This window comes from Athene cunicularia (genome assembly GCF_003259725.1).
Source record: "Athene cunicularia isolate RWA chromosome 7 unlocalized genomic scaffold, athCun1 chr7_part1, whole genome shotgun sequence".
Lineage (NCBI taxonomy): Eukaryota > Metazoa > Chordata > Aves > Strigiformes > Strigidae > Athene > Athene cunicularia.
The window spans coordinates 19,574,527-19,602,353 of record NW_020799107.1 but is presented as its reverse complement, the minus strand read 5'-3'; the positions used below and the strand labels follow the sequence as shown (position 1 = coordinate 19,602,353).

The following is a 27,827-nucleotide window of genomic DNA, read 5'->3' as shown; positions in this document are numbered from 1 at the left end:
GGCGCCGGGGGGCGTACAACCCCAGCGCGCCAGTCATGGCCGGCCCCTGCCCGGAGCGCACGGGGGTGGCTGCGCTCTGGCTGCAAGGCTGGTGTGGCATTAGGGGCTCCCGATGGCGCCCCGACTCTTCCCACAGCCGGGCAAAGCAGGAATTTCGGCCATTAGACAGCAACAACAACAAAAAACAACCCAACAAATATACACCCCCCCAAAACAGACAAACCCACAACCAAAACGAAAGTGGCAGTGAGCTCTCAGTCTCTCACAAATTATTACCTCAACAGGTTTCCTGTTCCCAAGATGATGGCAGTGTAACTTAACAAAATATTTCCATTGAAGAAGCTGTTTTGAAAACAGAAATATGTAGAGAAGTACTTGCTTCTGGATGGCATCTATGTTCTCATATGAACCTATGAGAGGTAGGCATGTGTATTATGAATGAATGTGTATATACACATGATTAGCTAAAACCTTCTTTTTTCAGAATTTAAGGTGTTTTCTGAGGCACTATGAAAACTCAAAGTGTGCCTCTAGTGATCTGTGGAGCTGGGGTTTCAGGATGTACGCAGCAATATGTTGCTAATCTTTGCATTGGGGCTTTTTTGGCATTTGACTTGTAGAAAATTCATATTACTGCTGCTTTTTTTTTTCCTCGACCTATATCAGCAAAATATTTCTCATTTTAAGCAAGTAGTTTAAGAGCATCTGCAGGTTTCCTTAGGTTTGTTTACTTTAAAGTTTGTTTTACAACATTTTCCATACCCAGTTGTTTTTCCAGTGTTCAGGTCTTTACTCAAAGATGAAATTCTAGTTCTCATTGCCATAGCTCACAACACTCACAGGTACTCACATTTGCAGAAACCCTTCATCAGACAAACTCTGGAGCTAATCTCTTTCTCTAATTCTGTCCCTGTTAGAATAAATGCAGCATTTTGTGTTGTTGCATCTGTTCTGACTACATACTGCTGTTAATGATTGTGAAAGTCTTTAGGACCTAATGAATATCTAGAATATCAGTTGCTAAAGGTCAGGGTTGTCAACTTTGTGCTGATTAGGAATACAGCATAACTAAGCCTGATTGAAATAGAGGGGATATTTGGGGGGTTGGAGGGTTTTTTATTATTTTAAGGTTGTTGGGTTTTTTTTCCTCCTAACTGGATGTAGGTAGAAGAGTAAATGACAAGGAACAGTTGGCAAATTCCCTGATAAATATTGATGCCTATGGAGGAGAAGCAGGAAAAGGAGCCAGTTTTTCTAACTGCAAGGAGTTCTGGATATGAGATAGATAACATAAGAATCAGTTATTTATTCCAGCAGCAGGCAATTTGGGGTGTGACTAGAGAGTAGTTTAATCCAATCTAAATCTAGACTGCTGCAGGCCTGCCCACGGCTCGTCTCATGTTCCCACTGCCTCCTTGTGTTGGTAGTAGAGCTCCAGCAGCCTCACAGTGAGCTAGCTCTGGGTTTTGGGGGGTTTTTTTTAGGGGGTTTGTTTTTGTTTTTTTGAGGGTGGAGGGAGCTACTTTGACATAGCATAAAATCGCTAATACCACTACAAGTTAAGCAGCAAAGATACATGGCCAGAGATGAGGGAAGGCAGGAGTATCCTTTTCTGTGGCAGTACAGACTTACATCACTGTTACATAACCATGACTTCATGTTACAATTTCGAAGCCAGTGCTGCCATTGAACACAGGAGTTCTGTCTGCCTTTTGCTGATGTTTTCTGCTCCTGTGCTGGCTTCTTTGTGTTATCATGACATTTGAAGTGGTCTATGGAGCTGATCTGTGTTAAAACTAACACAAGAATACCTTTAGCATTTAGTTTTAAGCTGGATTGGTTTGCTGATATGGTTTACAAGTAAGGCTGCTTGTGCTGAAAGAAGGGGAAAGGTGAGGTGGAAGCAGAAATGTATGTCTAGGGTATGGGGGAATATAGGACCAGTTCTTCTAGTTACAGTTCCATCTTAAAGTGTCACTAGTAATGATTTTTATTGCCCCTTTCTTCCTGCATGGAGTCTGGATTTTAGGGAGCTACCAGTAAATTGGCTACCATTCTCCTTATTTTTCCCTACCAAGTAGAAGATCAGGTACAGTACTACAATTCTGCCTATTGCATCGATTACTTTTGGTACCAGCAGAACTCTTTGTTAATACTCCCAGTCACAATCAGTAAGTAAAAGGCTGGAAGTTAGGTATAAATTTTTAATGCTGTTTTTCAAATTGAGATTTTAATTTCCATGACTGAAATTAATGCCTTCATCTTCTGTGAACTGCGAGTCACATGAAGGTGAACTTCACTGCCTCTATTAGAAGCAGAACATACACTCTTAAATTCTCATTGCACTGATTTTTTTTAAGTTACCTTTTATATGTGCAGGACGTTGCCACTTACTAGGTGAATGTTACAAGCATCTCTGGAGAATTCTGGAACAGTACAAAATCAACATTCGTGCAAACTCTGCAAGTTTTTAAAGAAGAGCACACTTTCAATCACTTACTGCCATAACAATACCCTTCTGCAGTTCAGTACACAGCCCTGCAGTCAGCTGTAATATCTCATTTTATTAATTGAACTACATAAACCAGTCCTTCATTTGAAACTGAAAAAAAGCCTATCCATTTATTTAAAGATGTGCCCAGGTATTAGAATGACTATTCCAGTTGGTAGAGGGATACTCTTAGGGGTAGAAAGGGGGTGAATGAAGTACTCTGTGTTACTAACAATGCTTTGAGACACTATACATGGACCTGAGATTATGAATTACTGAACTGATGTTTAGGGGGGGAAAAAAAAAAACAACAACCAACCACCTTTCATATGAAACAATGTAGGCATTTTACACAAAACTCACAAACTTGGATTTCAGTATTACTTGTTACATCAAAGGATCCCTAAATGATTCCAAGCTGTTAGAGAATTCACTTTGCCACTGTTAAACTCCAGCCATATCGGACTTGAGATACAGTTGCTTTTGCAATATGCATACATCAAAATAAAGTTTGCAGGACAAAAATTGCAACATCCATACAGTAGTGTTTTGCACCTTCTAGGAATGTCAAACCACATTTCTGTATTTAGGCTCTATGATATGGAAGATACTGAAGAGCAAGAAAACATGAACAAAATCTTCAAGCTGCAATCCCTACAATTTTGACCAGAGTCCAAGACAAGCTATCCTCATACCCTTCTTGTTTAGTTTATTGTCTTCTGACTGCACCACTTTCCTTAATAGTATCTGTGGTTCATGCATGATCCCAGAAGATAGTGAGGGATGATCATGGCTGTCCATATTGTGTGAGGTAAACAGGCTTTAAATATCTAGAGAGGAGATGTGAACTACTGATTTTTATTTTTTTTCCCCATAATGCTGGTACTTTGGGATGAGGTTTTTATGAGACCTCACTAACCTGTCCTTTACTGCACTTACATTATAATAAATTCTAATCTTAAAATTTACATCATGTATTACTATAGAAGCAAAGGATCTGTGTTTGCAAAGTTCACTGTCTTGAAGTTGAAGTCTGTGACATTTAATAGTGTTGTAGTCTTATGTGTCAAAGTTCATGAGCTGTAGTTTCAGGAATTATTACTGAAATTGTTCACAAAGTGTAAAATGTTGATAGTATTGTGTGAAAAGGTCTGAGTCTTGCTAATTCTTACTGGTTGGTATTACTGATTTTTAGATAAATGATATTTTAATTCACCTTGTAGTGTTGCTTGTGTTGCCATTTTAAAAAATGGCACAGAATAGGATAGGTCCATGTGACCTAATGTTATTGAACTTTTATCTTTTTATTTAATAATTCTAAGAGCTGAGTTTTGGTTTGTTTTTTAATGCTATGATTTCACAATTGAGTAAACATTCAGCTGTTGGAAATGTCATAAAATCAGGTGATCTGCACCAATTTTAAGTCTCAATTCTCAGACACTTACACATTCTGTACATCCAGAATTTGATTCAGAGTTAAGCTGCTTTTATTTGGCTTTTGTTTAAACCTATCCCTGGACATAAAATTAAATGCTTGAGGTGAGCAAAGCTACAGTTCAAACTATTAATGTGAGTTAATGCTCAAACATACTGCACATATTACTTGAATTTTATATTAATACAAGTCATATTATATATGGTTTTGGTTATGCACTTCTGTTTCTTAGCATTCTCTCTTTTTCCTTCTGATTACTTTTCAGGTCTGTTTACTTGATCATCTTTTCAGTAATGAAACAACATTGGGAATTATGGACAAAAACATTGGAGAGCAGCTTAACAAAGCTTATGAGGCCTACCGACAAGCATGCATGGATAGGGACCATGCTGTGAAAGAACTACAGCAAAAAGTATGTGTTGGGTTCTGAATTGTATCTTTGAAGCCCTCCTTCCCACGGAGGATTGTGGTAGATGTAGATTTCAGTTTCACTTTAGCTGTGAGCACTTTAGTGCATCTGTTAAAGTTGGAAATTGCCATTATGAAGCCAGGCCAGTACAATGCAGAGTAACTCATTAGGCTGTGAATGTAGTAGGTGGGTTTCAGATTTTCAACCTTTTTTGTCGTTGTTGTTGTTGTTTTAAAGGTGAGAAAAGTGTCTGTTTTGGAGGATTAATGAAGTCTTTTGATTTGTATAAAATTTACCTAGCTTTAATGAAGTACTTTTTGAAATTTAATTTGCTTTATTAAAAGATTACTTTTAAGGTATTTATGTAAATAGCTTTAATCATTTTTGTGTTAATAGGAAGATATTTCATATGAATTACTAGTTTACTTCTTGTAAAGGTCAAAGACTCTAATACGTTAAGCACTGTGCAAGCTGTTAGGACAACAGAGTTTGTGTGTTGAAACATTTACAGCAATCTTACCTTAATGTTATTCAAATAATTATTGATATTTTTTTGTATAATCATCAGTACAATTATTCTTTAATTATGAAGTAAAACAAGGATTCTGGAGACGTTGTGACCAGTAAGGAGCACCTTTGAATTTTTACTTAGTCTGTTGTAGAATACATTACTTCATCCAAAACTCTTCTAGGACTTCTCATCATGTATGCCAGCATATTGCAAAGCTCTGGGCTTTGTCATACTAATTCTGTTGTGCATATTCTGCCCAGCACTGGAACCTCTGTTACAGGAAAGCTTGAATGTTTTTGATGCTATAGGACTTCCTAATACTTCCATAGAATTAGTAGGCTGGGACTTTGTCCAGGGGCAGGTGAACTGTGCTCGATGTCAAGTTACAGGTTACAGAAGTAGTAGTAGAACTGGGATCAGGGGAAGGTCTACTAGAGAATATTTTGATATCTGGACACAATCCTGCCATCCCCTTGCATGGCAAAATAAACTAGCCAAGGCACTGCAGAACAGCTATCAAGTCAGTCATGTGTGCAATCTTCCACTGTGCAGTCTGTCTCCATTCATAGTCTGTTGCAGCAGTGTTGGTGCAAATCTGTAGGGCTTTCTGTACTTAACATGCCCAGCATGTTGATACATTTTGTGCTGAAATTGCAACTAACTTAACAAAAGGCAAACATTTTAGAATGTTTGGGAATCTTTTAAATTTTGTCCCTTGTGATGAACAATTACTCATTTGAGGGAAAACCAGTCAAGTTATACTCCTGGGTCATCTAACAGTACATGAAAGAAAGCATACATCAAGTAGAAGGTCAGATAGCCCTTCTAAAGTCTATGGAAGAAAACCAAAGAAGTGTGTGAGATCATCAGTATTAAGTGAACTAAATGCTTGCAAGATTTCTCTCTGCATTTTATGTGGTTAAAAAACTAAAACCAAAAGCCTTTCATAAGGAGTACTACCAGTTCAAATCTTTGTCCTAATCAAACTTGTAGTAGTTGGATTTCATGACTTCAAGAGAACAGAAGTATTTTTTCAAGAAGAGTTGATACTATAATTAGTTGGGGTTTGTGTTTGTGTTGTTTTCCAAGTTTTTTAACCAAACTTCTGGTTTTTGAATGACCTTTGTACAGTGTCTTACTCTAGTAACTTCCTCTGTTCATTGTGTGGCCTTCACACATTGTTGGATTGTCCACCATTCTGTTGTTAACAGTTTACTACTTAAGTTACCGATAGGCCACTTGTTTTGCCAGTCTCTAGAGCTGGGAGCCATGTCAAGCACACAGAAGCCAGAGTCATCTCGGCCAGATGGTGTTTGATACAGATGGATGGTTGGTTGTCATGCAGATCTTCTAGTTGGTAACTTGTTGCTGCCATCTGACTCAAGGAATAATTTGTGCACACTGGCTGTCAAAAGCATCTTCTCTTCTGTCTGTTTTAGCTGTCATGTCTGTGCTCTGTACAGAAGTGTTGACAAGACATTGCTGTTGTACATTTTCAATTTGGTTCTCAGTGATTTTTCTGCTTCATGAGGTCTCTTATAGCTGCTGGAGTGTACTGCTCTTTGATGACTTTTTTTTTTTTTTTTAAATAAACTCTCATAGTAACTACTACCTGGCCTTTTAAAATAAATTTTGATTGTACATTTTTTTTTCCTGCCCTCTTTACAGACGAACACATTGGGCAGTAGGGGGGCATGGAATTTAAATGTGACTAAGATTTGAGAATTAGATAGCAGTATGGATAAACTATGAATAGACATGAAAGCAATGCCTAGTCTTGTTCCAAGTCATGACCTGTTCAGTAATAGGCATATTCTTAATTTCAGAAAAATTCAGTGCATTCCTGTAAGTTTCCTTGTGGAGTCTTCACAAGTTTTCTTGCTTATTTTTAGCACTACTGTAACTGCAACATTATTCATGTGCTAATGAAATAATAAGTTTTGAATATTAGCATCTTCCTGCCACCTGACCATTTGTTCGATTAACTGGCTGTCTAACAATATTTATACACTTCGGTGAAATGTAAGCAGTCTTATTAGGCTCTGTATGGCTTGTTTATAACATGAGATGGAGTATAGCTAGATGCAGAATGGGGCTGCTCACTTGCTTTCCCTCTCCCCCCTGCTCTGTTTTCTAGGTTAGAAAAACAAGTCTACCACATTCAAAGAACAGGCAAAACTCTGCTCATAGGCAATTAAAGTTATTTACAAAATATCTGTAGTATGGAATAAGCAAGGTTGTTGTTTTCCATTTAAAATCTATCCTTTTGGAAGCCTATTTTTATATAATTTATTTGTTAGAAAATATGGGGGAAGACAATTACATATTTCTATAGATAAGCTAACTGACAAGCATTCTGAAGAATACTAAAACTCTCATTTTGAACCTGATGTATTCTGTGGCTATAAATGAAGAATCCTAACTTAAAAGTTATCCTATCCTTTACAACTACCACAGTTGAAACAGTTACTAAAAATCAGGATTTATTTTCTGCAATACCTTTTTTAATCAGCGCAGTCCCAAAAATATGGATTTGACAAAGGTGACTGTAGTTGGGTTTTCACGTAGAGGTTCACAACTACAGTTATCTTTAAAAATCAGATCTCTTTTTATATGCCAAATAGGAGACCCTTAGTCAAAACAGAATAAGATTAATGCTAATTAAATTATATTTGCAGACAGAAAACTACATGCAGCAAATACATGAACAGCAGGAAAAGATAGAGCTTCAGAATAGCATTATTGCAAAACTGAAATCACAGTTAGCTGCTCTGAATGCTAATAGAGGTATGTACTCCAGTTTGCATGTTATTTCTTTTTATGTTGTGTTGCATTGATGAATAGTTCTGACTTTGTTGCTTCAGTTTTTACAATATACATCTCTCAAAGCAGTATCATACTTTTCTGTGAACATGAGAGTTAACACAAATGTGCAGTTTCAAAATCTATTTATAAAATGCAACACTTCTGAGGTCTCTCTTTATCCTCTTCAAGAAATGTTGAGATTTTCTTTAGAGGTAGAACCTGCTTACACTGAAGCCAATAAAAGTTATGAAAATATGGGTTCAAATTATTCACTAGAATTAAAAACAAAATTGCTACATATTAATTTTACAATTATCTGTTAATAAGTTTAGCTCAGGTTGTTCTAGATGTGAGTGCTATGGTTATATGTCTTTTATGTTAGATGAGTCTTACGATGCTAATCTTATTGGATAACCAAAGCTTTATAAGCAGGTAATTCTCTTTCAAATCAAATAGTCACTGATGGATAATTTTCCACTGTTTGACTGTATTACACAAATAAGAGAAAAAAGTCAAAGTAACCATGTGTTAATCTGCCATGCTCATTAAATATTTATTCACACTAGCCTAACACTCCTGGTTTTCATAAATACTAGCAAAGTGGTTGGCTTTTATTTTTAAGTGTACATGTACATTCTTTATTGCTGATGTAGTCTTGCATTGACTCTAAGCACAGAATTGGGCTTCTCTTGCTTGTTTAATGTGAAGGCATACTCAGAGAAAATAAAGGAGTTAACATAAGCCTAGCTTCTTTTAATTTTGTTTGTACTTAGAGACTGGGGATAAACACAGTGATAATCAGGTCCTTTTTCTTTTAAGGTAATGTGCATACCTACATTCTGAAGCATGAAGACATTGAAACCTCCAACTCATCTTTCAGCCAGCTCTCTGAAAAACTGAACATAGCAAAGCAAAGAGAAAAACTCTTAAAGGTATGGTTGCTTGCAGTATGTTTAACATAAGATCACACTTGTGCTGTGATTGTACTATGACAACCTAAAGAGATAAGTGAGATTTTTTTTATTGGTGCCTTTGAACTGCATTTCTAATACAAGATCCTCACTTAAAGTGCATGAATGTTGTGCCACTGCAGTCTGCTTAGGTGAACCAAGCATCTATTTTTGATTCTTCCCAGTGTAATCACTGTTCAGCCATTGAGCTCTCTAGAACAGTTTTGATCATAAAGTAGGAACTTAGTTGCTTATTTATTTCTTGACATGCCAAAAACAGTGTTGAAGAAGGGGCTTTCTCTTTCTCTCACAAAAGATTTTCACATTGCAACCAGTCTATGTATTTTTGCAAGAAATGGAGAATCTGCACTCAGAAACTGATGGAGTGGAAAGTGAACTATCTATTGCTCTGGAGACACTGATGATTTGTTTGGGTGTTTAAGTAGCCAGTTTTAATATGATGTCTCTTCAGCCCCTCTTCACTGTAGAGAGATTTTCACTATAGCCTGTTGGGAGTAACAGGAATGAGTAAAGTAAGAACGCAGAATAGATCAGAAATACTTTGAATGGATTTTGCATATTGAGAAAAGACTGACAGAGATGCACAAAGTTGCATGATTCTTATCCTAAGTCATCCTACTATGGTTTCTGGGAACTGTCTTGTAACACAAAATCTCTTTATTTTTTAATATGAATCTCCATAGCAAGGACCCTGTAAGGGTCCTTAAAAAACCCTTATCAGGAGTCAGGCATTGAAATTAAAAATAATTAATTTCAGGATTTGTTTCCTAAACCAGAGCTATAAACAAATTATTTATGCTAAATTCACAGAAAGACTTTTTTTTAATCAAAAATGTTAATTTAAAAATAATTTCATTGTGTTACTGATGTGTAATTATCTTGAAGGAATCTCATTTGAGACTAAGCCTTTGCAAACATTTTAAATGTAATGTTACCAAATATTTATATACACTCCTTTTCTATTTAAAAGAAATCTTTATATAATTTTTCTATGCTAGAATCTGTAATCACAAGATTTTATTTCTTTCCTAATATTTGCACAGCTTAAGGGTTAATTCTTTGATGGAACATCTTTACATATTTTTCCATTTCTCTGTCTTGAGCTGGATAAAAATTCAGTCTTATAATTGCACATGGAGACCTCACAAAGTCTATTATTTCATACTCTTGTTTCTGAATGCTTATTCAAGGACAGTAGTTTTAAGTAATTTAGTCATATAATGAGTAGAAAAAAGGAAGCTATGTTATCTGCTCTTATGGGGAAACACTGAGAAATTATGTGATCTATACAGAAGATTACAGGCAATGCATAGGAAGCTGGAATCATTATTTCAGGAGCTATTTTATTAATGGAATGTAAGTTATTTGTCTTTATCTGCCTATTTTTGTGTAGTAGTTATTGCAGTTACCTCTCAGCAATAGGTAGTTCATCTGGATTTTGCTTCATCTGTGCCATGAACAGAAATACTTCTGATATAACTCCATGCAGAATCAACTATCAGCTATACAGTCTGTCTGCATTTAAACCCAGGCGCAATACAAATAAGGTCTTTTCAGAGGAGATCAGTAGAGATTTAAACCCATGCCAACTACAGTTGACCCAGTCTACTCTATGTTTCTGTTACTGGGAATGTGGTACTTCTCTAAGTGTTGAGAGCATGGAGCTTGAGGAAAACATGTGTGACTGGACAAAGTGTAGCTTCTGCAGAGGTACATGGATATCTTTGCATCATCCTTCTGATATAAGGAGGAACCTAGTGTTTGGTGCTGTGCCTAGTAAGCTTCCACTAACCTGGCAAGAGTGATACAAAGATGTCCAGACAGCACAGCAGACATACGCTCAGACTGTGTCTTGGCGATGCCATTCACAGGCTGGCTATGAGTAGATACACAGCAGTCTGTACACAAGTTCTCATTTTCCTGAGCAAACTCAGGGGAGAAGAACCATATAACCCCAACGTCCTGTTGAAGATGATGGAAAATTAGTTGTGCTGTGATAAATGCTATATACTTTTATGGCAGCTGCCAATTTTTGCATTTTGTAAATGTAGAAATTTTGATGTAAGATGGATATGAATGGATAGATAGAAAGGTAAACTGCATGGAATGAATGTATGGAACAAGTTGGGGAGAATAAACAGTAGCAAATCACCAGGATCACATCAAGTTAACCAAAGAGTGCCCAATTCTCTGTCTTTCTGAATAAATGAAGTGGAAAAAAAATTATGTGCCATGTTAAAAAAATATCAAAACTAAAGGATCTGATTCTTCACATGTTAGGGAGTCAACCAGTGGATCTTCCTGCTTCAAGGGAAAATTGGACAACTTCACGGAAGAGAAATCTGTTGAGAGTTAATAAATACATACAAACTATTACTAAGAATGTCTGGGATGTATCATGGATGTCTCCTGTTTTCTTGTACTCTTCACTAGACAACATATTTTGACATGTTAAACAAAAATCCATCATTCTGTCACTGACCCAGTATAGTTGTCTTGTATCTAATTCAATAAAGTATTGGCTTTTTCAGCTATTAAAATTTGGAAGCTTGACTATTCTGTCTGAAAGCCCGTATTTTTCTAATCATATTCTACCCACATTCTGCTCTAAATCAAATAAATTATATCTATGGCCATTGTCATCTACTGCATTAACTGCTTTATTCTACTTCTCCACCAAAAATTTCAGGCTTGCAAAATGTACAGTTCTGGACAGAAAATTATGATTACAGTCTATTAACTAAAATGTTGCTGCCTTTCCTTGAAACTCGGACTCTCTCCCCTGGCTGGAGGTACCTGGTCTTATTAATACCTATTGAAACTGTCTTTTGATAAGTCCAATGGGATTTCTGTCCTCCAGTAAAGTTAATAGAAATCCTTGATTGATTGTAATAGGTGCGTGGTTAGCTTTTCTGCATTTTCTAGTAGGTGCCCATACTTGTGTATTTTATCTGCTGTTGTCAAATTCTGTTGCCAGCATGTCATAAAATGTTTTGGGGGTGGTTTTTTTGTTCACATTCATCTTCACTGAAAGAGGTGAATGGACCAGATTGGCTTGGTGGTCAGTACCAAACTATATACAAAATTATCAGGTTTTTTTCAGTTGCCTGCTTGAGGAGACCAAAAGGACCTAAATTGCTGCCTGTTTTTGAGTACAGCCTGGCTAAACTTTATTAACCAGGAAGAATGTGGATCCATTTACTGTTTCAGAGCCAAAGCTGCCCAGGAAACAGAAGACTTTACTAAGCAAGATTAGACAATGTCAAGTAAAGCTTCTTCTGCATGCAATTTTTAGTACAGAGTCAGACATCAGAATCCTTGCAAACTCCATAAAGCATTAAGCTGAAGTCAATACCTGTGACAAGAAATCATGTTCATATTTTCCTGGGTCAAGAACCTCAATATTAAACACCATGCGGACTGGAATTTCTTGTGCCATGAAAAAGAAAGAAACTGTGTGAGGAATGAATGATGCATACAGTATACAGAACTGTTCATCCTGCAATAAATGTTTAGGTCTTTTTTTGTGCAGGACATATGCAGAGGAATGCAGATGTATGGTAGTCATCTTTATGCTCAAAATTATGGTGCTAAATTTACTTATGTAACTAAGAGCAGCTACTGCAGCAATCTTGCAGAGTTGCATGTTCCAGTCAATACCAGCTTCTCTAATGTCACTTTGTTTCCTATCCTTGATGCAAAGAAAGCAGTACTTTGTGATTTTATGCTAGCTGACAATTTTATTAATTTAGCAGTTCTTTGCTGCCAGTATGATGTATACTGTAGGATTAGTTAGGCCCTGCTATGTGATATAAGAAATTCTGGTATCAGTAGCCTTTTTTCTTATTGTTTCATCTACTTAAACTATCTCTACCCAATAATAAAGAAAAGTTTGTAGTTAAACTGTTAAAAGTTACAGTTAATATTGCCTGAGAGCACTTACAGTAGTTCATCAGTTGAATAGTATTTTTCCTTGAAACCATCTGACAGTTTGTTTATTCTAGGAAGCCACTGAAACAAGCCATTATAGCACACTTCAAGGAAAAATAAAAGGACCTGCCTTTGCAGCAGTACAGTCAGGGGACTGACTGGCTGTGGAGAAGCTCTAATGGAAAGGAGATGGGGTCTTGTTCAACAGCAAGCTGAATGTGAGCCAGCAGTGTGTCCTGACAAAAAGAAGGGCAACAGCTTCCTGGGCTGTATTAACAGGAGCACACACGCATGGAAGCAAGGTTTTCCCTCTATTCAGCATTCATTGGACTGCACCTAGAATACTACATCCAGTTTGGGGACCTCCAGTACAGGAAAGACATTGATAAACTAGAGTGAGTTCAGCAGAGGGCCCACTGAGATAGTTGGGGTCTTGAGTACATACCCCATGAGAAGAAGCTGCAGAAACTGGACTTGTACAGCCTTGAGAAGAGATGGTTTCAGGGGAAGCTAATAGCTTTCCAATACCTACATTATTAGGCAGATGGAGCCAGGCTCTTAGCAGTGGTGCAAGGCAAGAGGATGAGAGACAATGGGCAGTTGAAACAGAAAGGTTCAGACTGGACATAAGGGAAAACTTTTCAGCATGAGGACAGTCAGGCATTGGAAGAAGTTCCCTGGAGGGGTGTGCAGTCTCCATCCTTGGAGAATTCAAGACCAAACTGAGTAACCTGATCAGATACCATATTTGACCCTGATTTGATTAGGAGCTAGAGAACCTTTGAGGTCCCTTCCAACTTGAATTATCCTCTGATCCTATAAAGCCTTACCAAAAGAGAAGTTGTTAATCTGTTCATAATACAAATGTAACTTCTTTGCTGGCTGCTAATACCAGCATGCTTAAAAGATCCATTGTGTGGCCAAGTACTTAACTGACCAGGTACGACCTGTATGATATCTGTCATGGCATTAGCTTTATAAACTTCATCCAGTTTATAAATGTTACCATATTGTTGCAAACAGCTAGTCACAGCCAGTATTAGAAACTGCAAGATCATCAAGCTATGAAGGGCTGTATTACTGAAAGATCCCAAAAGGTGTCATCATTTCTCTAGTGTTTTTCCTGGTGTGTTATCCTGAAGGTGCACAACAATGATGGTTTACATCGGTATGTACTGATAGAACTTCATTGCAACATACTGCATGGCTCTTCTCATATTGGTGCCCATGTGACTTTTCTCACTGCTTGTTTAAATCTTGTCTCCATTTCCTGCAGGAGAATGTAGGAGAAATGGAAGAGAACTATTAGTCATTAATGCAGGGTTCCCAGTTATCTGAGAGGTTTTGAAAGCCCATGTTATTTAGAGCTGTAAAAGTCCCAAACAGATAAATTATGTGTGTGGAGACCAATGCTGTATCACAGGCTCAGTTAGTTATTTTATGGTCCTTAGGGTGGAGTTGTTCTTCAAGGACAAGTGTTGTCTTTGACATAAGCTTTTTCCTAGGTGTTTAGATTTTCAGCAAATCCTTTTCAAAGGAAAATACAGGAGAAGCTGCATCCCATTGGCTTTTTACATGGGAAATGGAATTTGACCATGAAATGGTCAGACTAGATAGAAGGAACAGATTTTTTACAGTAAGGGTGGTGAAACACTGGAACAGGATGCCTCAAGAGGTGGTAGATGCCCCATTCCTGGAAACATTCAAGGTCAGGTTGGATGGGGCTCTGAGTAACCTCATCTGGTTGAAGATGTCCCTGCTTATTGTAGGCAGGGTTGGACTAGGTGACCGTTAATGGTGCCTTCCAACCCTAACTATTCTGTGATTCTAATGTTTGGGAACTCTGTGATCAAATAATGGCTCAGTGGTAGCTTGGGATCTGTGAACCCACACCACAGAATATCACTGCCTTCCCATTTCTGTAATAGCAAAAAGCAGTTCCCCATACTATAGCTACTGTGACTTTGTAATCTTTAAAAAACATGGAAAAGTTGTATAATTATAAAATTACATTCAGCATCTGGCCCTGCTATAACTTTCTTCAAAGTATTTTCATATCTGTTAAGAAGACTCCTATGTACATCTCCATCTCCTCTTAACATAAATTATTTTGTTCCCACATTGCTAGACGTGATTGTCTTTTCTCATTCACCAGATGCTTCCTTAACTTGCTTTGAACTTTCTGTGCCTCATAGTACTGTAATTCTTCCTAGTGTTCTTCTTGTGCCATTTGAGAAAACAAAATTTAGCTGATCTAGCAGCAGTTATAGAATGTGATCTATAGGTTCTTTAGCCTAAAATACTCAGTCGTCTTGTTAGTTTTGTTCCAGAACCATATAAAAAAAAAATCTCTTTTTCTCTTCTGCTGTTTGTTTTTTTCTTCAGCTTCCCCAGATACTTATCTACCATGATGTATACAGATTCTACACTAGAAGAGTAAAGGAACTGTTTCGTGACCTGTCCTAGAACTATACATATATTCCCCACACGACCTGCCAGAAGTGCAAAGGGTAGAAGAAGGGTTAAGTTTAAAGAGGTTTTCTGGGATAGAAATATCCCATTTTTAGACACTGTTTTGAACCCACTGCACAGAAGAGGCTTAATCTGGATCCCTGAGATACCACCCAAGTCTGGAGTTGCATGGAAGCTCTTACCATAGGTTTGCTATTCAAAGTCACAGTTGAAACTAAAGAAAAAAAAAATGTTTTCAAAACCATTTTTCTGAGTTTTTTTATCCAGCTAGTATAATTTTTTGAGGTTAAACTGTTGTGTCAACTGCATATACACATATCCATGGTTAACCACCCAGTGTCTCTAGACTGCTCTGGACCTATCCCTACATGGCTGTCATTGTCTGGTAGAGTAGCACCTACTTACCTAACCTCCAAATGCACAGCCTTACCCTATTTATGTCCCATCTGTAAATAAAACAGATGCTCTTGAAAAAGCACTTACTTGCTTCTTTTCTGTTCACCTTGTCCTACCTGTCTACAGACTATCTCACTGCATTTCACTTACATTACTTCTTGCAGAGTTAACCCTTTGGGCTTACTTCTCTGGTAGAGTTAGACAGTGGGCTTCAGACCATTTTTTGTGACACTTGATACAGTTCAAGATCAGTGTTTCTGTAGATTTCATAAACTGACAACTGTAAGGTTTTCATAGACATTTTTAACTATAGGTTGTTTCTTGAAAATTATTCAAGGACTATCTTTGTGCATATTAAAAAAAATTGTTATATTTTTTGTTCCACCAAAAAGTCCACATATATAAAAACTCCATGATTACCAGATTGATAACCGAAGTGGGGCCAGCCACTGCTTTTTATTTCACAAATCTTTATAGCATTGCATTTGCAATGTAATCCTGGTTAAGCATACAAATTGGAGGATGAGAGGCTGGAGGGCAGCCCCACAGAAAGAGATCTGGGGGTTTAGGTTGATGGAGAGTTGATAGGAGTCAACAGTGTGCCCTGGCAACCAAAAAGGCCAACCATGCCCTGCGGTGCACCAAACACAGCGGAGCCACATGGTGGAGGGACATGACTGTCCTGCTCTACACTGCATTGGTGCAGCCCCACCTCAAGTACCGTGTGAACTTTTGGGCACCTCAATATAAGAAGGACATCAAACTATTAAGAGTATATCCAGAGGAGAGTGACCAAGATGATGAAAGGTCTCAAGTGCAAAACTTCTTCTTAAGGAGCAGCTGAGGACACTTGGTTTGTTCAGCTTGGAGAAGGATGAGGGGTGACCTCATCGCAGTCTCAAGGGGGGCAGCAGAGGGGGAGGTGCTGATCTCCCCTCTCCGGTGACCAGGGATAGGACACAAGGAAGTGAAATGAAGCTGCATCAAGGAAAGTTCAGGTTGGACATTAAGAAAAAGGTATTCACTGAGAGAGGGTAGTCGGTCACTGGAACAGGCTCCTGAGGGAAGTGGTCACAGCACCAAGCCTGTCAAGAGTTCAAGGAGCATCTGGTTGATGCTCCTAGTCATATGATTTCGTTTTAGGTAGTCCTGCAAGGAGCAGGGAGTTGGACACAGTGATCATTATGGGTCACTTCCAAGTTGAGATATTCTATGATTCTGTGATTCTATGATTCCATTCTTGGCTCTGCTTAAAAATTAAGGTAGCTACTTCAAAATTGTTTAAGATTGATTGAAAATAATGAAATAATATTTTATACATTGTACATAAAATGTTGATTTAAATGGTATAGTAAGTGAACCAAAAGAGTGTCTTTATTTATAAACACTAATATGACTTTCAGAAATTCAGAACATACAGTTGTTTTGAGTAATCATCTATTATGAGTTACATCTATGTGTAGTGGTAGGTCTTTACTATCAGTTTAAAGTTAATAATGTAATAAATAAGACTGACCCTTACTTATGTTGCAGAAGCTTAATTTAGCTGGTTCCAGACTGCTGAGTAGTGATATCTTGCAAGCCACAATTCTATTAATTGTACTGGTGTTTCTAAAATTATTTTTTAGGAACAGTTAGAAAGTGAGAGCATGAAATTGAAGCAACTTGAGGAGAAAAACAATCAAAAGGAAAGGAAGCTTTTATCTATTATTTCCAATCAAGAAGATAAAATAAGAACTCTGAAAAGCAAACTGAAAGAATTAAATGAAGCACAAAAGGGTATACAGATGCCAACATATAAAAGGGAGGTAAGATAAGAAACCAAGTGGAGATCAAATGAAAAAAACTAATGTTTGTAAATTATTACTTCTTTCAAACATGTTTGTATTATTCTAAGAAACTGATTTTAAATTTCAGCATTATATAATTACTAGGAAAACATTAAAGTATATAAAGCACATAGGGAACACCGAACTGTTAAATATATATCAGTTGGATTGTGTGTTAATTATTTTATGTTATGTCATTAAAATTCTAGTATTTGTGAAAATTCCAGATTAGCATTTCTGTGTTATCATTTTCAGTTGAAGTTTTCACCAGGATTGAGTTGATTTGTTCACTTTTATGTGACCCTGGTTTTGTTACAGAATAGCATCCAGAGTACTATTCTGTCCATGAGGGATAGCCAGAGTGCAGTCATTGATGTGTATCTAACCATGAAAATATTTTAGCTAGCTAATTTAAAGTGAACATAGGTAAGGGTAGGAGCACAGCAACTGTTGCTATTAGACTTCCCAAGCTTTGCTTAGCTCACTGTGACAAGCATTTGTAACCTGTGTTGCTACTTATTGAGGCAGCTCAACCGTGTCTACAGGAGCTGCAGTTGCACTTTAATGCAAGGTAAGGCAAACTTGTAGGCTATGGGTCTGTGATTATAAACAATGTATCATTGAAATCAGCTGATTTGGCAGACATATGATCAAGTGCTGTGTCTGATTTGGAGCACATATGAACTACCCAGGCCATCTGGTAATGTAGATCTAGTGGAACTGCAGCTTAATGACTGGTTATTATAAAAACTTCCCTTAATGCCTGGCAGATTTAAAACTATGTAATACTAGAGTGAACCACAAGGTGGTAGTCAAAGTTAATAACTTACTTAAAATCCTGCTAGAACTCTTGACATGTTAGCTTGTGATGTGTTCATTGAAAATATCAGTGAATAAATTGATTTTTAAGAGCTTAAATAGCTGGATACCTCACTAACAAACTTCTACACAATGCATAATCTTACCTTATATGTGATTAAAACAGAATTAGTCAGGCAATATTCTTAGAACCCGTTTCTCTTCAAGGGAGTATGAGCAAAGGAATGCCACACTGAGTTGCTAAGTTAAACTAAAAATAGAAATTTCACACAAACAGTAAAAGACTGCTTTTGTCATTTTGTGAATGTTTTGAAAGCTTCCAGAAGGACTAGGTGAAGGATCCCATGACGTTTGTATTCATATCAGGGTGAAGAGCAAAATTAATATGCTAACCTGTGATCACTATTTTCATATTTTTCCTCAAGGTGAAAAATAAGAAAGTTGTTCCAGTTAAGTCTGAAGTATTTTTAGGGATCTCTGGTATTTCACCTATGCCTGAAAGGTAAATACTTTTGCAGCATTTTAAAAATTTGCTTTTAATTGTTTTTTCTGCCATTAAATAAGACCAGCAATTTCCCTCTTTTCTACACAGTACCTTAAAAAATTGATGGGAGCAGTGGGAGAGGGGGGAGCAGCAGAGGTCAGAGAGCCAGTGTAGGAAGGTAAATAAAGCCAGAAGCTATGTGGAATCATAGCTGAGGCTTTGTAAGTATGTAGGGATAAGTTGAGAAGGAGAAAAATAGCCATTTGGTTCATCAAGAGGTTAAACTGTGGGAAACAGCAGTGGATGTTAATGCTGGGGTTTGGATAAGCATTAACTCCCTTGCATTAACTCTCTTCAGAACAAGAATGTACAACCATAATGGATTAACTGATGGCAGCACAGCAGAGGATCCTGCTGCGCTGCCAGGAGGAGGTCTCCTAGTCAGCATGAAGAAATAATTCTTGGCCTGATCCATCCTAGATGAGAGAGTTTGAAACCAGGTTTCTCTAAGATGAAGCCAGCCAGCCCTTGCTATGACCAAGGGACCAAAAGCAGTATATTTCCTATATAAGTATTCCCTCTTCTGCCAATGTTTTGGGAAAATATTGACCAAAGTCTTAGGTTTGCATTTTTCACAGCATAGGCAGTAATACCACTTTTAACAGTTTTGCTGAGGTCAAGTAGGAGACTCTCTAAGGTGAGGCTAGGAGAGTATTAGCAAAAAGTACCATAAATTCTTGCTGTCTTCTTACACTCTTGCCCAAGCATCTGCTCTTGGTCACTCTTGGACACAGGCAAGGTGAACTGCATGGATCTTTAGTCTGACTCACTCCTGCTTTGTGATAAGAAAGAGAGGAAATAACACCATGATGTGATAAAGACTTTTTGTCTTTACTGATTTATATCTAAAAAATGAAAAACCTTTACCTGTCTTCTGTCTCTCTGCTCTCAAATAGCTCCCTTACTTTACTGTTTTCTTGGAAGGTGGTATGTGATTGGTAAGATTTCTGGTAATTTGACACTGGTAAGATTATAGTATCACAAATGTCAAGCAAAGATTGATTCATCTAATCATGTGTATATTTTAAAGCTCTGATTGGAAACTTGTGTTGAGTCTTTTAATTTCTTATTTATCAAAACACCTGAAAAATGGTCAGAATGTGTTAACAGTAGCAACTTTAACTTCTTCTGCAGATTTTTTTTCAAATGAGATACAAATAGACGTTTGTGTCTTCAAAAAGAGAACCACAGCAGAAGTAGGAACACAGCTCGTGACACTCCTGATTGCTATATGAATAAGCAGTAGCAGGAAAAACAGTTCATTGGATTAAAAAGCCCTTTTGAGCTCTTGATACAAAGATGCAAAAGAGAACATAAATCCAGTTTATCACCAACTTTACTTTTTCACCCTTGAAGTTCATTTTATAAAATTAATTATATTGTGCTTAGAAATATAAATTACTCAGGAATTTTATCAAAACTTCACAATGGAATTTTATGGATGGATCAATAACTGAATAACATACTGCCTTTGGGCAAATGAAACACCAGCATGAAGAACTATTTTTACCATTCTCAGTGCAGATAACTAAATATCAGATATCCATATGATACTCTGGAAAATATAGAATTAAAAAATCCCTCAAAATAAAAGGAAAATCTATGTGATATTGTATAAAACAGAGAAGGAATGAGTTCACAAGCCCCTTTCCAAAGTGTCACTTAGACAGAGAACGAAAGAACTGTAAAAAATGCTTATGCGTTCCTTCTCCTGCAAAACCTGAAGTGCACAGAAACCAGTGGAAAACAATTAATGTTCACATCTTATTTTCCTTAGAATGAGATTGAAACAGTACCCTTGTGAAAGATAAACTGTTCCACAAAATACCTGAGGGAACTGAAAGAAATGTAAAGGCTGGATTTGGGGGGGGTTGTTCCTTGCAGGGTCAGGCCCTAAACTCAGATGTATGTGTGTATGATATGACTAAACAGCTCTTTGATAACATTTTCTTTTCTCTTTCCTGCTTGCTTTTACGGAGGAGAACAAAAATATGTATGCATATGTTGGGGAACAAGGTATCCAAGAAAAGTAGCTTACACTATTGTTTTTCTCTGGTTTGTGGGTGTGACTAGATTAAAGGTCAAAACAAGCTGAATTGATTGACTCTTTAATTTACAATTTTGATCTTCCAGGGAGAATTTGGAGACTATTTTCCAGGACATGAAAGAAGAGTGTCATCGAATATGTATGCTAGCCAGGGAACAAACAGACCAACTGAGTAAATTTAAGATAAAGCCAGAACCTGAAACTGGTAATATCATACTTAAGCTCTTATTGTGATTCAACTGTTTGAAAGCTTTGCTTTATATTTGAAAATACTGTAAATTACACATACATAGAAGTATTTCCACTGTTTACCATCTGCCTTTTTCAAGTCTGTTCACATGGTGCTCAGTATTTCACCAAGAAAATGCACCGCCAGTTTTGGCATTCTATGACGAATGCTCCAAATCACATGTTATAAAAGACAGTCATCACATCAATGGCTCTTGTAATTGTTTTGTCCCTTGGAGTGAGAGGCAGGCACTTACTACATGTGATATCCCATCATACTGTGTGAATGACAGCACTTGCTTGCTTTTAATTTAGCTGTCAGTTCAAAAGATGTCTGTTATGAATGTCTCTAGACCCATATCTGTTAGAGAAAAACTGCCGGACTGAGGAGAGTCAGAAGACATATTTTCTAGACTTGCTTATGCAAACTTCTGATTACTGTTTTATTATATGGGACAAGAGCTTAATTCAACACTTCCTGAAAACAAAAAATAGACTTGATTTTTGTTGTAACTGGAAGAGATCCTGAATGTCCAGTGCTGCTAATGCTTACATTTAACATAAAATAAGCTACTATGGGTATCCCTTGTTACTATTAAGCTTTTCTTAATAGTAGGATCAGACTCTTAAGTGATTTAAAAAAAAAAACCAAAACAACTGCCAAACTTACAGTTGAAGCAAAAGACACTGACTTCAGCACTTACTTATAATTTAGGTTATACCTTTACAGAAGTTCTGTTACATGAAGGGCTAATGTGTAGCTTTATACTAAACTTTATTATTTGGAGATGGGAATTTGGGGGGGATGAGTGCTTGGCAACTTATTTCAGAGTGGATTTGTTTTCCTTAAATAAGTTCTTAACTCAGCTGAATGAAAAACTATACATGACATAGATTTAATCTTTTTGATTTCTGTTACTTCTGTGGTCCGCTTTACTGAGAGATGTCAGAAGGCTACTGTACAATAAATATGTACTAAAGTTGTTCTCTCACCTGATTAGGAATAACCATGTGTATTATTACCATTCTCGTTAATAAAGTGTTGAAAACGAAGGGGGAATTCTCAAAAGAAAGGGAAAATATGGTCCAATTCTGAATAGTTATTCAGTTTAAATATTTACCTAATTTGGAAACCAATGGGAGTTTGGTACCTGAATACCTTCTAAAATTGTGCTCATGGTGCCTAGCATGTTCTTGTCACTGTGTGAAATGGGTTTGGTTCCAACTTCTATTTCTGCCAGAACACTTCAGTAAATATATGCAAATATGTGTTAAGAGTATGGGACAACATAATTTTCAATAAAATGAAAATATTCATAGCCATAAATCAAAAAGAAATAGAATTATTAGAACAGAATTATTTCCTTTTATTTCTGTTTTGATAATTTTTGTGTCAGAGCTAATATTTGTGAAAGAGAACTATGCTCAGAACTATGCCTCTGATTTCAGAGAGAAAAAATAAAGGTTAAACAGCCAAGAAGGAAGATCAAAAACCTCTCAGGAAAAACACTCCAACACCACACCTTTAATAACTATACTTCAGTGGACTATTCAATGTTTTTTTTGTTCTTTCTTCACAGAAATACAGTTTTCCATGCCGATACAGTGTACTGATAAAACTGATGAACAAGCAGAAGAGCTTTTTAAGCCTCGGGTTATAAACGATATAAATAGAGGTGCATCATGCATCACATCTATCACACCAAGAGGAGTGGGCCAAGATGAGGACAACAACTCTGTAGAATCACTTTCTAAATTTAATGTCAAGTTTCCACCTACAGACAATGACTCTGCTTTCTTGCAGAGCACTCAGGAAAAACCAACAGTTCCTTGTACTGGTATAGCTGAAAACATGCTTCAAGATCATAATTTTAACCTGGAGCACAGAGACCGTGCTGTTAACCTCAGTAAATTGGAACCTAACTCATTTGAAGCTCATGGAGTTGATCTCATGACCTCAGCTTTACAAAGCTTAACTACTGTTGACAAAACAAACCCCCCAAATCATGCAAACATACCCATAGAAAATAGCCGTGACAAAACATGTTTAAAAACAACAGACACTGGTTTCACATTTGTACCTAAGCACACAAACCAGGGTATACCTGAAGTAATTTTTTCTTCTTTAGAAGCTGCTGGGACAACCATCAGAGGTCCTCATCAGGTAACTTTCTATAAATACTGTAAATTTCAAAAAGTGCTAATGATTCAGACAACCACTTTGCGAATATCTTTGAGACAGGATTAATATATTCTATGGGGTATCTCATCAGTGTTTTCTTAACCCAATACCTCTTACCAGTTTTTCTTCCTGATACTGAAGTGTGTGTACAAGGCACTTTTCCAGTGAAAGGGCAGGAACTTAAGCAGATATAAGCACTGGATATGCTTGCACAAATTTCTGTTCATTTAGATATTAATTGCTTCTATATCTATTTCAAAGCTGTCATTAATCATAAATTTCCCCCTAGATTGCTTTGTTTCTACCTTTGATCTCAGTTGAATGGGGCACATAATTGTTATAATTGTTTTTAATGTACAGCAGAGAATATGACAAATAGACTAATTAAAAAGTTGAACAGATAAATACTTCACCATGGAAAACGATCTACTTTTTATCTCAGTCTGAGGTATAAACAGCACCCTATTCCTTCTCTCTAAGATAACTTTAATTTTTTTCTTCATAGTTTAAGCAGTTGAGGAGGAAAGCATATTTATTTTTTCAAATGAAAGGAAGTTCACTAAAATAGTTTAATTTAGGTTTATGTAGGCACTTTGGGCTTCAATTTCAGTTATAGCTACTTGACATCCATGGGAGCTTCTGAAAGCAAGGCCCAGTTGCTGTAATATAGAAAAATATTTCAGCAGGTTCTGATAATCATGTTTCTGAATACTTTGCTGTTTTTGTGTAACATCCTGTCTCAACTGAAATTGCTGGCAAAATTATTATGGGCCTTTATAGACTGTTTTTTTAACATTTCTGTGTTTTTTTCTCACACCTTGTGAGAGGACAGCTTTTCAAGAATAAGCAAATAATGATATTTAGGAATTCTGTGAGGGTGGATTTGGCATATTTTTACTATTTACACTGATATGGCTTTGTGTTCTTTGCTGATGACAAGGTACATGTAGCAGAAGAGCTTGACTTCTCAGTTTGGCCACTGCATGACATGCAAAACTAGCATTTGAAAAATGCTTGTAGGACATGATAGCTTTAATGTTTTCTTCTAAAACATACCCAGTTTTGTTTAATTTTCTATTGTAAACCGGTTTTGCATGAGAATTTTAAACCACGGAAAGTTTGCTGTTCTTCATCATTTTATATTAAACTATAAGCCTGATTTTTCAGAATGTATTTTAAATATCTATTTGTAGTGTGGGAGATATTAATTCTATACTAACATACTACAAAAAGCACAGGTTTTATTGTGCTTTATTTTTCATTGGGCCCTCAGTTAAAGTTGTGACCGAGTTAAATTAAACCATTTGTTTTATCACTGGTAGAATTCCTGTGGAGCTGTGAAGCATTCACTCCATTGCTTGTTACTATCCTCTTTTTCTGTATTCCCTCTCCAGCTTGTTCTTTTACTAGTTAGTCTGTTTATTCATTTTTCAATAGATGGCACCCTGCATTGTGTATTACAGCAAGTGAAACAGCTGGTATGTGATTATAAATTGATAGGGAGTATGCAGCTTAAAAAGTAGAGAAGAATTGCAGTTGAATAGCAATAAGGGTTTGGTTTGATCATTGGTATTTCTGCAAAATAAGGACATTAATTTTGAACCATCATTTAAAATGTGAATGATCTACTTTGTGGGGAAAAATATATTAATTCTAACACTTGGAGAAAAGAAAGCTGAAGGTGAACTGTTTCAGTATTTGTAAGTCATATCTACAATAGCACTGTAGAAAATACAGGACATTGATTAAAATGTTATATCTTATCCAGAAGCTTGTTTGAAACAAGTCAATATTACTTTAGAACCATTAAAAATACATCTGTATCAATATATTTAAATATCCATCACCTTTATTCAGCTGTCTTCAAAGGAGGTTCTTAAGTATTTTTCCTGGGGAATTGGCTCAAGCTTTAAAGGTTTTTTCTGACTTTTAATTGTGCTAAAGATTTGATTCACAGATAATGCATATGTAGATTAAAATACTATTTTTTAAAAAAAAATTGCTTGTATAGATACCCTTTCAACCATATTAAGCTTGGCAAAATTTATGCATAAACTTCTTTGCAGTATTTTTGTCACCTTTCTAAGGGGCAGTTACAGCGCTTACAGCTTCCATCATCCCTGGCACTGGTGAAGCCCCAATAGGGAGGAATTATATACCTGATTTTTTTTTCTACTGTAGATGAAACTTTCAAGTATTTACTACATATGTTAACTTATAAAATGGAAAACCCCATAAATGCAATAGATTTGGCAACAGTAAGTTCTTGGAACTGCTCTCAGTTGCTGTAATAAATTTAGCTCTTTCCTTCTATGTGGATACTAAATGTGAAAACTCAGTACTGTTTTCTTAGGATGTAACTTTTTAAAAAAACATGTGACTGAAAAGAGCAGCAGATTAAAATAAACATGGATATTAGTGGACCTAGGATTTTACAGACTACATTTAACTGTGACTTGCATACAGATGCATGTGTTTATCGGTATTCACAGTTTGAGGGGGTTGTTTCCACCAAAAATATTTCTAAGAATGTTCATGATTTTAAAAGTAAATTGATAGTCTATTGATCTTAATCTGAATATTAATGTTTTTGAAATTGAACACATTTTAAAATATATCCCTGTTCTGAAAAGCATATTAAGCACATGCTTAACACTCTAAAAAAGAAATAGAAATTAAGTGCCTGCCTCAGTGGGTTGATGGATGAGTACCTCCCCTTGTTGTGCTTCCAAGACTTGAAATCTTACTATGTCCTTTATGGGGTTTTTACAATACTATTTTATCTTTTTTCAAATGGTGCTTTACATCATAAGGTATTAGTATAAGTAATTCTAAACACATTTCTGTAGGGATGTTTAAGTGTGTTAGTGTCTAGATAGATTTAATATGCAATTTACACCAGCAACATACAATAAGTAGACTCTTTGAGATGAAAAAAAGTGGTGTGATTGCACTTAATTACTAATTAGTCAATTTAATTATATGGATTGCTGACCATAATGAAAGACAGTAAATCTGCTATTGCTATCTGATAAGCTAAACACTGCTTAAATAGCGAATGGGCAGGAAATTAACTCCAAAAAGTTTAGCTGGTTTGAAAAGATTTAACTATGATGAAAACCAGGTTTGTACAGTGAGGAATAAACAATAGATTCTAAGTATCCTGCATGATGAAATTTGAATAAGAGCTGAAAATAAAAATTCTTGGTTAAGTATCAATAGCAAGAAATTTAAAACTTCTAAAGAAACTACTTTCTAAAGTATTCTTGCTTGCTTTTCCATGTGTGAGTGAAGCAAGAGAGAAGAAAACTGAGCCAAAAAAACTGTAGGGCGCTCTCCTCTTCTAGGTTCCATCCCCACATAGAACTCATACCAGCTTGCTGCCGTTCTGTCTACTTTGCAGTCACAGCAGTATGCATTTAGTTTTCAGTTTACTTAAAACTTAATCGTCCTGGCCATATAACATAACTATGATTTTATCCTGTGTTGGTAAAACTAAAGTAATGCAACTTAATTTTTAACTTTACTTTGAAAATCTGACAGTAGACTTTTTGATTCCTAGATGCTATGACACTAAATAATGAGTGTACACTCTGACTTAAAGTATGTATTAGGCTGAAGTCCCTTGAACTCCAATGTCAGGTGAACAGACTTGCTGGCTTTAAACTAACTAGCTCAGGGACCAAGAGCAATACAGCTGCTCTGCCAAATTTATCATAGTTTACAGAATTGCCTGAATACATGGATAGTTACTCAGATGGTCTCACTGGGTCTGATGCTGTCATGGCAGAAGGAATCCTAAAACAGGTTATTTGAGACATGATTACACTAAAAGTCAGTCAGAGCAAATAAGTAACTTAAGCCATATAACATTGCTCTAGTCATTTTATAAGTAAATGCAGAACTAGTTATGTGTAAATAAGAATAGAAATAAAATACAATTCATATTAAGTCTGTACAAGAAACACTTTGTTCTAAGGTAAAAATGTGGTTTCTTGTCTCTGGCTATTATGTACTATGACTTCTACAGTGAAAGACTGAAATGCAAATTTAGAGAAAAGTCTTGATACATATAAGACTGCTATTATAGACTTTTGCCTAAGCAGTATTTATCATTAATAGATACCAAGTCATTTAAAGTGTTTGCAAGGATAGTATGTTAATAGAACTTTAAAAAATCAAAGTTCTATCTTGTTTTTCTTAAATGAGAACTCTAGTTAATGTCTCTGGCCAGGCAGGTGTAAAGGACACCTATTTTAAAGAGGCAAGTATTTTTTTATATAAATATAAACCACAGCATAATGTAAACCACAGCAATAATCATTTTCTGTTTCTTTTAGCTCATTTGGCAGCCTCGAGACAATGATTTGCTGGCACAAGCTTATACAGACTCTGAACTGAATCAGTGTGGAATATGTGAATTCTGTCGAGAAGTTTTCCCACCATCTATAACATCTAAGGAAGATTTTCTTCGGCATCTGAATTCCCACTTTAAAGTACAATCTTAATGTATGAGAATTCAATGGATCACTGTTTTTGCATACATCTGATTTTTTAATTCAATAGATATGCTAAGAATTTAAGAATTAAGACTTCTTGTAAGAACTCATGACTGAAATTGTTTGTTAGATAAACACATTTTTAATTGTCCTTTGACAAGGTAAAACAAAACTGTAAGTCACTTGGTACTGTAATTCACATTATTGCTTGTTATGCTTCAGTATTACCTATGAGAGTGATGTTAAACCTGTCTCTTAT

At 36.3% G+C, this 27,827-nt stretch overlaps 1 protein-coding gene across 1 annotated transcript; it reads left to right on the top strand.

Moving 5' to 3' along the window:
- Positions 1–290: 290 nt before the first annotated feature.
- On the top strand, positions 291–27,813 carry TANK (TRAF family member associated NFKB activator). Its single transcript, XM_026852844.1, has 9 exons — positions 291–419; positions 4,192–4,338; positions 7,525–7,633; positions 8,471–8,583; positions 17,049–17,228; positions 18,494–18,570; positions 20,746–20,864; positions 22,468–23,051; positions 27,410–27,813. Exons 2-9 carry the CDS (start codon positions 4,240–4,242, stop codon positions 27,575–27,577), a joined length of 1,449 nt encoding a protein of 482 aa, XP_026708645.1. The 5' UTR covers positions 291–419; positions 4,192–4,239; the 3' UTR covers positions 27,578–27,813.
- The last annotated feature ends 14 nt before the right edge of the window (positions 27,814–27,827 follow it).